At 44.6% G+C, this 14030-nt stretch overlaps 1 protein-coding gene across 1 annotated transcript in view; it reads left to right on the top strand.

Moving 5' to 3' along the window:
- The first annotated feature begins 2063 nt into the window (after positions 1 to 2063).
- ABHD12 (abhydrolase domain containing 12, lysophospholipase) overlaps positions 2064 to 14030 on the top strand; it is a 60954-nt gene continuing 48987 nt past the window's right edge. Inside the window, exon 1 of the mRNA XM_034763930.1 lies at positions 2064 to 2325. Coding sequence (XP_034619821.1) covers positions 2189 to 2325 — 137 coding nt within the window. The 5' untranslated portion in view covers positions 2064 to 2188. The remainder of the gene's footprint in view (positions 2326 to 14030) is intronic.

Consider the following 14030-nt stretch of genomic DNA (forward strand, 5'->3'; position numbering starts at 1 on the left):
CCTGGCCCTGCCACCTAGGAGCTTCAGGGGCCTGCCGGCTGCTTCTAGGGAGCCCCCCGAGGTAAGCGCTGCCCTGCACCCCAGTCTCCTGCCTCAGCCATGAGCCCCCTCTTACACCCAAACTGGAGGGAGGGGGGGTGCGGAGGCCAGAGACTGCCCCAGCAGGGGCCAGTGCGGCTGGCTCAAGGGCTGCCCGAGCAGCCAGCCACACTGGCTGCTGCAGAAGTCATGGAGGTCATGGATTCCATGACCTCTGTGACAGACACAGACCCATAATCATGCTGAAATGTGTGNTCAAAGTCAGCTTTGGACTTAACGATCTCAAATAATGATATATTGTCTGCAATCTTTGCCACTTCACTGTTCAATATATTAATTAACGATCTAGAAAATGTGGTGAACAGCAGGTCCCTGTAGTTCACCTCTCTCCATTGTGAAAACTTACCATTTATTCCTACTCTTTGTTTTCTATCTTTGAACCAGTTCCTGATCCTCTTATCACATGACTGCTTACTTTGCTTAAGAACCTCTGGTGAGGGACCTTGTCAAGGGCTTTCTGAAAGTCCAAATACACTATATTCACTGGGTCAGAGACCTTTGTCTATGTTTGTTGACCCCTCCCCCCCTTAAAAGAATTGTAGTAGATTGGTGAGGCATGATTTCCCTTTACAAAAACTGTATTGACTCTTCCCCAACAAATCATGTTTATATGTCTGATAATTCTGTTCTTTACTATAGTTTGTACCAATTTGCATGTTACTGAAGGTAGGTTCCCTAGCCTGTAATTGCCAGGATCTTCTCTGGAGCCCATTTTAAAAATTGGAGTTATGTTAGCTACCTTCCTGTCATCAGGTACAGAGCCTGATTTCATGCTACAATTACCATTTCTCCAATTTCATATCTGAGTTCCTTTCAAAATCTTAAATACCATCTGGTCTTGATGACATTACTTTTTAGTTTTTCAGTTTGTTCTAAAACTTCCTCTATTGACACACAAATGTGGGACAGTACTTCATTTGTTACCCACATCAGAGCCAGACTTTCTGGACATCTCCCCCACATCCTCTGTAGTGAAGACTGATGCAAGACTTCAGTGTGCAAGAAATGCTACTTCTGTTGTTCTTTCAGTGTTTTATTCTCCTTTTTATTGCATATGTTGTGGGTAGTGAATGCTACAGTATTACAGAGAGATTTTCATTACAGTTTTCACTGACTCATAAAATATTCTAACATTTTTCTTTTGGGGTGAAACTTCCTAGATTTCATTTTAGCCTAAAGGTGATGTGTAGGGGGTGGACAGAGAGACTTTACAGAGGCCTCTTCCCAGAGTTTCGAGGTTATACAAGAATATTTTTTGCAGGTGGGGGAACAGTTGGACCTGGTCAGCACTTCTGAAAATTCAGGCCCAGGGTTGAAATCATGGGGGCTCAGTATTTAGGAAGGAATGCTGTGATTTTCCTACTCAGAAGGGTTGATGTGAGATTTAACTAGGAGAGGCAGGAGGAAAGTGGCCTGCTCTGGATAATGTGTTATCATCAATGCAAATCCGAAATTGTACAGCCTTTGCACTGTAAGGTGGGTGCTAAGGAAGGCTGAAGAACGCTGGATTGACATTTTCTCTTCGGGTCGTCTCCATGGTGGCTCTGTTGAAGTGGAAGTGAGGGTAGTGGTGGCCAAACTCAGCGAGCGCCTCTGTTGGCCCTGGTGCAGGTTGGGCAGCTTTCTCCATGCGGACGCAGTGGTTGGGAGGGAAGAGCTGCCTGCATTGCCCCATGTGCCCCGTGACCTCTGACAGGGCAGCACAGGGGTGTCCAGACGCTGGAAGGGATCTTCCTTAGCACTGCCTGTGGGGCGATGCCTGCAGGGGCCTGGATACCACCCCCCACAGGGGCCTGTGCCCACTTGCCCGCACTCAAGATGGCCGCCAGGGGCCTGTGCCCACTTGCCCGCACTCAAGATGGCCGCCAGGGGCTAGCTAGCCATCTTTGGTGTGGGCAGGAGAAGCTGGGGCCGCCCCAGCGGCGGGTCACGCAGTCACGTGGTCTCCCCGCCGCCTCTGATTGGTGGGGGCGGGGCGGGTCGCGGTCTCGCCGCCGCCGGGGCGATGTAGGGAAGGGCCGGGGCTGAGCGCGGTGACAGGAGCCGCCTCCCCCGGTGCTGCGGGCGAGAGACGGGGCCGAGCCGCGGGATGAGAAAGCGGAACGAGTCCGTCACGCTGGAGCATGAGCGCCCCGCCGGCCCGCCCGAGCCGGGCTGCAGCCTGAGGCCCAGCCTGCGCCTGGCCCGGCCCCCCGGCGAGCCGGCCATGAAGCGCCCGCTCGGCAGGTGAGGGCGGCACCGCGTCCCGGGCGAGCCCGGCACCTCCCCCCCCGCCCCATCGTAGCGAGCCTGAGCCGAGCCCCGCATCACCTGCCTGGGACAGGTATCCCCCCCCCCCCCCGGGCAGACGGCAGCGGGGTCCCGGCCAGCGAGCCTGAGCCAAGTGTGGCTCCCCTAGGGCGACCAGACAGCAAGTGGGAAATATCGGGAGGGAGGTGAGGGGTAATAGGAGCCTATATAAGAGAGAGACCCAAAAAACGGGACTGTCCCTATAAAATCGGGACATCTGGTCACCCTACTCCATCGCTGCGGGGCAGGGCCCGTGCCTGGCTGTCCCGGTCCCCAGGCAGTGCCGCTGCGGAGCCGACCGGCCCTGGGGCTCCTGCACCCCGGCAGAGCAGACGTGAGGGGGGAGCGGCTGTGGGTGCTGGCAGCGCAGGGACGTTTCACCCCGGGGTTAGTTTATAAATCATCTGACTCTGCTTATCGCTGTGGTGCCTCTAAACCACTAAAGCTGACTCAGGCCAGCAGTGACTGAAGGAGTGTTGTTGCTTTGTGTCCCAGTGCCCTTTGGGCTGCCGTGTTCATGTGGAGGCAGGTTTTCACGTCTCACAACAGCCATTAGTAGTCACACCCTCATTAGTAGTCTTATCACAAAAGCAAAGGCCTGTAGGACTCGGAGCATGGAGATCTGTTGGAAGAAACCCAGACCTCCGTGAGAAAGTGAATAGTTTTTCAACAACTGAATCACATTTAGGGGATGGGGGGAGAAGGGCGTGTGCTATTTTTGAGTTCTGGGAGTGAAATAAATTTCTTCTTATAAACCAGTTACGATTAATCCTTCCCAAAGAAATACCCACACACACACACACACACACACACACACACAATCCGTATGGAAAAATACAACTGTAACATGAGTTTTGGTATTATTTCTGTGGAAAACAGATCTTCCTGATCCCCCAAAAGGGGTGAAATACAATGCTATCCTGTAATAGGCAATACATCAATAAGGTTCTCATTTGTAAGTGTATCTTTTACTTTCAGTTTCTTATGTAAATGCCCAAAGATATTTTATAATTCAGGCAAGAGCTTTGTGGTTTGGGTTGCTGCAGCCAGATTGTATTTATGAAGGATAAAGCCACCATGTAAAACTTTGAGTGCCTATTGGAAACCTACAGATTATCCTTTTCTTCTATTGCTTAATTACCAGATAAACTTTTCATTCTTGTATTTTAAAGTTATTTTTGTTTAGTCATTTCTCTGTATTGAGGCAAGCTTTTGTGCTGTTCCTGTGCAAATTTTGGTTAAAACACTGCTGATGAAAGATGTCTTAAAAGAGAAAATACTATTGGTAGCGTTTATGCTTAAATTTATGACCTACTGCTAACAGGTGGAGCTGCTGTCAAAACTGGTATATTAGCACAAGTATCTGATAATGAAGGATGGCATTCATTTGATCTTGTTTCGGATTGAACAACTGCACAGTTGATCAGCTTCCCTTAGTGTTTTATTTGTGTAACAATTTTCAAATCTAATCTATATCTGAATAGATTACTTTAAAAACAAGTGTTAAATAAATGACAGGTCAATTCCAGCAAGTCTCATTTTGGTGACTCTCTAAAACAGGAAATTTTGTGGCAACATCTGGGAGATTTAAAATAAAATATTTTGATTGCATTACCTATTACATTAAATAATACAGTATTGTTAATTGATACTCATTTTCTCTGGTCTCTCAAGTTTTCAATGTACTGTAATGTTTATACTATACAGATTAATTTATATAAATTGTTTTGGAAAGGGATGTTGAAAGAAACTTCAAGTTTTGGCAGCTAGACTGGGGGACATTTAGGGTTTCTGGAGTCTGGGAAGGTGTGTCAAGACAGTTTGGGATTGTGGGATAAGCATATTAGCAGCATGTTCCTGATTAAGTGGTCATCAGTGAAATAGCTAATGATCACCAAAATGTTAGTGATCGAAATCATACTAACTCTGAAATCTAAGAGAATGGGGAAGTCTGCATTTCTCAGAATTATTGTCTTAGGCCTGGTCTACACTACAGAGTTAGGTTGAAGGAAGCCGCCTTAAATTGACCTGTTAATGTATATGTTTACACTACTGGGTCCTCTATGCTGACCTAAATTGCCTCTAATGTCAACTTCTGTAATCAACCTCCGCGAGAGGCGCAGCGCTTAATTCGATTTTCATGGGTCGACTGTGAAGTAGTGCAGACGCAGCGTTGGATAATTCGACTTAATTGGCCTCTAGGTGGTGTCCCACAATGCTCATCTGTGACCGCTCTGTAGATCATTCTCTATTTTGCAGCACTACAGCCAGGTACACAGGAAACAGCCCCTCACCTGCTAAAGCCCCAGGAATTTTTGATTTCCCATTTCCTGTTTGATCAGCATTGGGAGCATGCTGGCTTGAGCACAGCTGATCATGGAGACTACACACCCCAAACGCACTCCAGCCTGGTCTGCACAGGAGGTGGTGGATCTCATCGCTGTGTGGGGAGAAGAGTCTGTACAGGCAGAGCTCCGATCCAGCAGAAGAAACACTGACGTCTATGCAAAGATCGCTCAGGGAATGGGGGAGAAGGGCTACACGAGGGACACACACCAGTGGTTCGTGAAAATAAAACAACTTTGCCAAGCATACCAGAAAGCAAGGGAGGCGAACAGTCATTCTGGTGCTGAACCCCACACGTGCCAATTCTACAATGAGCTGCAAGTGATTCTCGGGGGTGACCCAGTACCCCCACAAGCAACATGGACTCCTCAGAGGTGTGTGAGTCTAGGGACAACAGGGAGGATGTTATGGTGGATGAGGAAGAGGAGGAGAATGGGAGACAGGCAAGCGGTGGATCCATTCTCCCTGAGAGCCAGGAAATATTTTTAACCCTGGAGCCCTGTGTAAACAGCTTTCTTTGGTGCTATGGGGAGGGGCGATTGTTCCACGAGCTATCTCTGCTCCTGACATGAGCCTGCCATAAACTTAATTAAAAGTGTGGTCACGCATGACTGGGGGGTGGGGCGCTACTTACCATGGCTGGAACAGCAAAACAGCACGGTGAACAGTTCTGATTGTCTTGCACCTACTGTAATAAAGGGTTTTTTTTATGAAAATGGCCTTGCTATGGAAACATCTTATGCATGTACAATGGTCCCTTTCTTTTTTTCCCATGACTGACAGCTGGAAATGTGTCTTTCATCATGTCATCAACACCTGAAAGCAGACTTTTGCTGATTAGAAGGAGGAGAAAGAGAACGCGGGAGGACATGTTCACCGAGATAATGAACGCCTCCAGGACAGCTGAGACAGAACTGAGAGCGTGGAGGGTTTCACTGTCTGAGAAGTTAGACATGGACATGGAGAGCAGACAAGCTTCCCATGAGCATGAGTGTGCAGCGCAGGATGAGATGCTTCAGATTATGAGGGACCAATCAGCAGGGCCGGCTCTAGGCACCAGCAAAACAAGCTGGTGCTTGGGGCGGCACATTGTTAGGGGCGGCATGGCCGGCGCCAGAATGCCGCCCCTAAAAATGTGCCCCGGCCGCCCTAGCTCATTTCTACTGCTGCTGCCACGGCACGCGAAACAGCTGATTCGCGTGCCCCTGCTCCCCCTCCCTCCCAGGCTTGGGCGCCTGGGGGGAGGAGGCAGGGCTGGGGATTTGGGGAAGGGGCGGACTTGAGGCGGGGCCAGAGGTGGGGTAATTAAATAAGGGGGGGCGGCCAAAATTGTTTTTGCTTTGGGCGGCAACAATCCTAGAGCCGGCCCTGCCAATCAGACATGTTGAGGCGTCTGGTTGAACTGCAGGAACAGAAGCAGGAGGGTAGAGTCCCTCTGCAGCCCCTGGTGGACAGCCAGCCAGCATCACCTGGTGCAGAATCACCTTCCTCCAAGCATTCCAAGAGGTGTGGGCAAAAATTCCATTATCTCTTTCACTTAACTCGGGTAGGGTACAAGGAACAGAAGGCTCCCGTTCACAGGCCTTTGATGGTCTAGAATGCGGTGTTATGTTACACAGCTGAAAATGTTTCTCCCGTTCCAACTTCACAACCCCTTTTCCCTAAAGCTAACTTTTTTTCTGTTCTCCCTCTTTACTTATGTCTGTTAAATAAAGTAAATGGATTCAAGAAATAAATGTCTTCTATTGAATAGAAGCAGTGGGCTTGGGCGTGGGTTGGCTTTACAGAGACAGTGATACAAGCCAGGTGAAGCTTTGGGAAAGCACAGTGCAGACAAGCAGCTCACATTACTGAGACTCATTATTGAAACGGCTTTTCAAAGCCTCGCGGATATGCAGCACCCCTTGCTGTGCTCTTCTTATTGCCCTGGTGTCTGGCTGCTCAAAAGTGGCTGCCATGCAATCTGCCTCAACTGCCCACCCCTGCGGAAAATTTCCACCTCTTTTCCCCACAGATATGGAGCACACAGCTGGCAGCTATAACCATGGGGATGTTCTCTTCTAAGGTCCAACCTTGTTAGTAAATTTCTCCAGCGCCCTTTTAAATGGCCAAAGGCTCATTCAACCACCATTCTGCACTTGCTGAGCCTATAGTTGAACCGTTCCTTACTGTTGTCCAGATGGCCAGTGTATGGCTTCATAAGCCATGGGAGCAAGGGGTAGGTTGGATCCCCCAGGATAACTACAGGCACCTCAATGTCATCAGTGTTCATTTTGTGGCCTGGAAGGGAAGTCCTGGATTGCAGTTTTTTTAACTGACCCGAGTTCCTAAAGATGTGCGCGTCATGAACCTTTCCCGACCATCTTACATTGATGTCGGTGAAACACCCCCTGTGATTTACCAGTGCTTGCAACACCGATGAAAAGTATCCCTTTTGGTTTATGCACTCTTTGGCAAGGTGGTCTGGTGCTAAAATAGGGATATGCATGCCATCTGTCGCCCACCGCAATTAGGGAACCCCATCGCGGCAAAACCATCCACTATGTCCTGCACGTTTCCCAGACTCACTATCCTTCATAGCAGAAGTCAATTAATGACCCTGCACACTTGGAGCACAGCAGTGCCTATGGTTGATTTAACTACTCCAAATTGATTCCCCACTGACTGGTAAGTGCCTGACATTGCAAGCTTCCAAATAGCGATCGCCACTCGCTTCTCCACTGTCAGAGCTGCTCTCATTTTTGTGTTGCTGAACTGCAGGGCAGGGGAAAGCTCTGCACAAAGTTCCTGGAAGGTGGGCTTCCGCATTCAAAAGTTCTGCAGCCACTGCTAGTCATCCCATACCCGCAAAATGATGCGGTCCCACCAGTCAGTGCTCCTTTCATGGGACCAGAAAGGGTGCTCAACAGACTGCAGCTGCTCTGTGACTGCCGGCGGCAACTCTGAATTGTTTTTTTCAATGGCTTGCAGCAGGGCTGCTTGCAGGACATTGCTATGTTCTGTGTGCCGGACCCTACTTCGGCTCTGGAAATACTGCAGGAGAAGGCGCGAGGTGTTTGAGATGCTCACAGCAAGAGTGCACAACTGAGCAGGCTCCATGCTTCTGGGGTTATGGTGTATGTGCAGGGTTTTAAGGCATGAAAACCACTGGGTTGTTTGCTGTTGATGTGAGGGAGGACAGTGCATCATGGGATACTGACGCAATGTTCCCATTCTCCCCTGCGACAATGTTTTGGTCCCATGAGGCATTGCACAAACTTCCCAAAACACACTTCGGCAAGTTGCACTTTAGAATAGCCACCCATGATGCACTGCTTTGTGCATTGATGCAGGCGCTGCTAGTGAGGACACACTCCATCGAGACAATGAGCATGGTGTGGTCATGCACAATCGACTTAATTCGGAGGCTTGAGTTCAAATTAGATAAAGTCGACTTAATTTTGTAGTGTAGACAAGCCCTTAGTCTGTCTGCAGACTCAGGGAAACAACACATCTGTTAGACTAAGTTCATGTTTTTAACCTTTCCTGCATAAACACAAAAGGTCTTTACTTTTAAAATAATAGCTTAGGCTGTTATTCAGCTCTGCAGCAAAAGTTGATCATGTGTCTGATCCTATGATTCTGGAATGCACTAGGCTGTGAAAGTAATGCCAGTTGTGTTTATTACAGTGCTAGTGAACGGTGACTTTAAAGTAGCAGCACAGCGTTAGCCTGGGCTTCCCAAACAGGATTTACTACATTTTAACTTAATTAAGATGACTCAAGTGCACGTCTTCAGAGCAACACAAGCACTAAACAGCAAAGTAATCATAAATGTAGATAAACAGTACCAATCTACAAGGAGTAGCCATCAATATGTTAAATCACACTAGTAACCTTTCTGTCCTTCTGTTTCAGTTCATGCTGCCACGCAGCGTGCATACATCCCAGAATGGAGAATCGCACTGAAGTGCACAAACACCTGTTTAATTATCTATTTTGTTGTAGCATATTATGAGTATACATTTGAAAATGGTTGTGTACATTTGGATAAGATTTGTGTGGTTTGGTTGGTTAATGTATATTGTAGTTGATGTGACTTTTTTAGTGGTAATGTAGATGTTGCTTTTCAGAAGGTAAGAAATAAGTGTATGTAATCAATGCTTGAATTCTTTGGTATATGGTAATATTAAAACTGTAAATATTATATCATCACATTTTCAGAAATGTTCACTAATTTTATGGACCTAATTTCTGTGTTCCTACCTTGAGAAACTTTCAGCACCTCTGAAAATCAGTCAGTTTCTTCTCAGTTCAGGCACAAAAAATTAGTGAATGATTTTGAAAACAGTAGCCATAATTATTAAATATAGCATTGGAACATTCAAGTGTAGGCTGTGCCATTGCAGCATGATCTAAGTTCTTGGTATCTCTCTAGCTACAAAAGGTCTTGTAATTTTTCTTTAAGATCTAAACTATTTCCAGTGCTGGCTGGTTTAAAAGCAGGATCTTCAAGCCTGCCGAGTATTGGTATGTTACAAAACAATCTTTGCCCCCACCCCTTTAAAAATGTAAATAACACTGGTAAAGCAATATAGTGATAAACTTCCAAAGCGTAGACTTGATTCTTCTGAATCCAAATTTTATTGGAGATTAGAAACAATTTTTTAAGTGTTAAGCAAAAACACCACTTAATTTTAAACCATATTAATGTAGCATCATTAACCAAAGAAATGTTCTACTCTTAAAAATGGTCATTTGATTCTCTTGTCAAATATCCTTCTCTGTTGTTCCTTTATTTTGTTTTTATTAGAATGGTAATTTCAGAGTGCTTCCTGTTTGAGTTAATAACCAGAACCTGGGCTTAATAAATGGCTGAGGAATTTCACTTGGCTAATAATCATATTGTGGGCTAATAGGAAGGCCTTTAACTTAATATTATCAAATGTTAATTTAAAAAATAAGATTAAAAAAATGCTACAATCCCTTCCTCTGCTACCCCCAACCAAAATTGTCTGTCAAACTGCTGAAAGATTTATTTATTTATTTATTTTTAAACAATTGCCTCTCCTCCCATGTTTCTCAAATGTGGGGAACAATGTGTGAGAGAGACCCAGAATGAAGAATATAAAAATTGTTCGTAAAGGAAACTTTTACCCTGTGGGATGCATTCCTTCAGTGTAAAGAACTGTCTTTAGCTTCTGTTTCATGATTATTTCTGATGTAGATACATTCTAATAGTGAATGGACACCACATTTGTGTGAACATAGATAACTTTGGGATTGAAATGAGGGTCATTTGAGTGAGATCGCATCCTATTATTGCACTTATCATAATTGGAAGGCGGAAAGAGGGTTCTTCATCCACCCCTCACTCCCAATTCTCTTCCTAATGAATGGTATTTGGGAAACAGGTATCAGTGGTCATTTGGTCAAAATTTAGACAATTTAGTTTTGTACTACCCTCTGATTTTCTTTTTCAAAGCTTTGTGTAATTTGAGTATTTAAAATGACATTGGCAACTTGAATTTTTTGGAGCAGACTAATTTAAAATTAATTTTTCTGATAATACTTCTAAATAATTTTTTAATATTAAAAAAAGAAAGGCTTTTCTGGTTCCCTCACCTGTGTTTGTAAGGGTCTTTTGGGTGGTCCTAAAAGCAATATCACTAAACAGACGTGGGCCACACCCTCTCCCCCTTCTTTTTATGTACATGCTTGCCTTTTGCCTCTTCAGTTTCAGCTTTGCTGCTGCTACTAGGAAACACCCTCTTGCTGAGCCAGGGGGAAGAACGCACACCTGAGCTCTCTCCAAAACAGGGCATGAGTAATATTGTCAGGTTAGTGTGTAGGACAGAAAGTGCAAATGACCATCAACAAAGTAGTGCCACTGACTATACGCAGAGCTGTCAAATACAGAGTAAACAAACTGGAAAAAAAAATTGAAACTGGTGTGATGATGTAGTATTTTGACAAATAAAATTTGCAGAATTTTGCTGAATTTTAAAATATCATGCACAGAATTTAAATTTTTTTGGTACAGAATTCCCCCCCCCCCCCCCCCAGGAGTAATACTTCCAAAATATGTTCACCTGTATCTGGAGGGATGATGAGTGCCGGTAAGGCTGAGATTCAGGTATACCCTTTCTCCCTTAAGGTTCCTTCTAACTTTCATATCCGTGAATCTTCACCAAAGTATTACTGACCTATTTTCTTGTTTAATTTTCCTCAAACTCTTCTAAAAATTTATGATTAAACAGGGATAATTTCAGGGGCAGTTGGTTTTGTTTTGGTGAAATTTGGATTTATAAGGGGGAAAATTTACCAGAATAGCTGTTCTAGAATAACTCCTTGTGTGGACACTCTTATTCCAGAATAAATCTCCACGGGGAGTCATTGCAGAATAGCTATAGCACTTTAAATACACCCTGCCTTATTGTGGAGCAACTTTCTCATGTAGACAAGCCCTAACTCTTCATCAAGTATGTAAGATCTCCTGTAACAGGGTTTGAAAAATCCACGTACAAGTTGTGAGTAGGAAACTTTTTTCCTCCCTGGAGGAAGGGGAGACTAAGCCGCCATCATCTGCAGAACTAGCTTTCACTTAGAAACAAATCCAAGTCCTCTTCCATAAACTTCTGGCCCTTATAGTTGAAAAAACTTTCCAAACATGAATAGAAGCTATGTTGTTTGCTAAAGCTTGTGACAGACAGCTATCCAGTCCTAATGTTGCTCAGAGCTTTCCTGAGCCCCAGCAGAGTTAAAATAAAATGCTCTGGTTAATTTCACAGCTGATTTGGGCAGCAGCAAAGCTTAGAATCATGTCAGTTTCATTCTGCTGCTGTTTATGAAAGATGTGAACATCAGCAGAGACAGTCACTGGAGCTATTGATGGGTTTATAAGGGCTCAAATGGAAGCTGGAGTACTGGTAACGTGTGGGGGGGGGGAATCTTACTGGAGAAGAAAGTACATTCTCCATTCCAGCCACCAGAGTTAGGCTTAAAGTGTAGGTCCTCTACTTGGTGGGGGGAAGGAGAGCTGGTGACATCAAGAAGGCTGAGGTGTTTAATGCCTATTTTGCTTCAGCCTTCACTAAAAAGGTTAACAGATGCTCAACACAATTAATATTAACGAGGGAGAAGGAACACAAGCCAAAACAGGGAGAGAACACATTGAAGAATATTCCAGTCGGCGGGGCTGATCAAATTCGTGCTAGGATATTTAAGGAACTAGCTGAAGCAGTCTCAGAATAGCTAGCAGTTATCTTTGAGAACTCATGAGGTCCCAAAAGAGCGGAGAAGGGCAAACATAGTACCCATCTTTAAAAAGGGGAGTAAAGAGGCCCCCCGGGAATTATAGACCAGTCAGCCTAACTTCAGTATATTGGAAAGATACTGGAACAAATTATTAAACATTCAGTTTGTAAGCACCGAAAAGATAATCGGGTTATGAGGAATAACCAGCATGGATTTGTAAAAAACAAATCATGTCAAACCAACCCAGTTTCCTTCTTTGACACATTACTGGCCTAGTAGATAGGGGGGAAACCAGTAGATGTGAGAGATCTTGGTTTTTGACACAGTCCCACATGACATTCTCATAAACAAACTAGGGAAATGATAATTTTATCTAGAAAACATAAGTTGGGTGCACAATTGGTTGAAAGTATGTAGGGAAACGAGTAAATGGTTTGCTGTCCAACTGGGAGGGCATATCTTGTGGGGTCCTGCAGCAGTCAGTCATGGGTCAATTGCTAGTCAGTATTTTCATTAATGACTTGGATAATGGAGTGGAGAGTATGCTTATAAAATTTGTGGATGACACCAAGCTGGGTGGGATTGCAAGGATTTGGGAGCACAGGATTAGAATTCAAAATGATCTTGACAAATTGGAGAATTGGTCTGAAAACTACAAGATTAAATTCAATAAAGATAAGTGTTTAATATTACACTTAGGAAGGAAAAATCAACTACACAGTGGGGGATAACTGGGTAGGTGGTAATAGCGCTGAAAAGTATCTGAGGTTATAGTATCAGAGGGGTAGCTGTGTTAGTCTGAATCTGTAAAAAGTAACAGAGGGTCCTGTGGCACCTTTAAGACTAACAGAAGTATTGGGAGCACAAGCTTTCGTGGGTAAGAACCTCACTTCTTCAGATGCAAGTCTTGCCCACGAAAGCTTATGCTCCCAATACTTCTGTTAGTCTTAAAGGTGCCACAGGACCCTCTGTTACTTTTTTTGAGCTTATAGTGGATCACAACTTGAATATGAGTCAACAATGTGATGCAATTGCAAAAAAGGCTAATATTCGGTGGTGTATCAGTCAGAGTGCTGTATGTAAGACACAGGATGTAACTGTCCTTCTGTACTCAGCACTGATGAGGCCTCATCTGGAGTACTGTATCCAGTTCTGGTGCCACACTTTAGGAAAGATGTGGACAAACTGGAGAGTCTGGTGTAGAGCAAGTAAAACGATAAAGACTTAGAAAACCTGACCTATGAGGAAAGGTTTAAAAACACTGGGCATGTTTTAGTCTTGAGAAAAAAAGCTTGAGGCAGAATTGGGTAAGTCGTCAAATATGTGAAGGGCTGTTATAAAGAGAACTGTGATCAATTGTTCTCCATGTCCTCTGAAGGAAGGATAAGAGGAAACGAGCTTGTTCTGCAGCAAGGCAGATTTAGGTGAGATATTAGAAAGTTTTTCCTAACTCTCAGGTTAGTTAAGCTCTGGAATAGGCTTCCAAGAGAGGCTGTGAATTCCCCATCACTGGAGGTGTTTAAGAACAGGATTGGTCTGGGGGTTTATTTGGTCCTGCCTCAACTCAGGGGGCTGGACTTGATGACCTTCCAAGGTCCCTTCCAGTCCTACATTTCTATGATTTCACAACAGAAAAAAAGATGCTTTTGCCTTTTTTTTTTTTTTTTTTTTAAATGGAAGCTCAGAATCTGCAGAATGTAGCCAAAAATTGTGAAGACTGGTTCTTTCAGCATAGCAGTACCAGAAAACCCCCCAAAACCAAAGCTACTCTACAAAATCATCTTAACCAAATCCTGTTACGTGTGATATTTGATTTCATAAGTGGTAATGGAATGGAGAAAAATGTGTAAAGGGTTATTCTAGGGAATGCTGGAGCAAAGATGTTCCTAGAATTTAAGACTGTCATTTCACATAGGAGCAGTTCTGGTGTATAAACAAGATCTGTGTTGCACAAGATGAGCTAAAGGAAAGTAAACAACCTTAAAATGCTAATCCCCATGCCTGGTTTCGATCCCAAAAGTTCATTGTTGCAACCACCCTTGGGTGCAATTATTAAGTGT

Source organism: Trachemys scripta, chromosome 3 (genome assembly GCF_013100865.1).
Source record: "Trachemys scripta elegans isolate TJP31775 chromosome 3, CAS_Tse_1.0, whole genome shotgun sequence".
Lineage (NCBI taxonomy): Eukaryota > Metazoa > Chordata > Testudines > Emydidae > Trachemys > Trachemys scripta.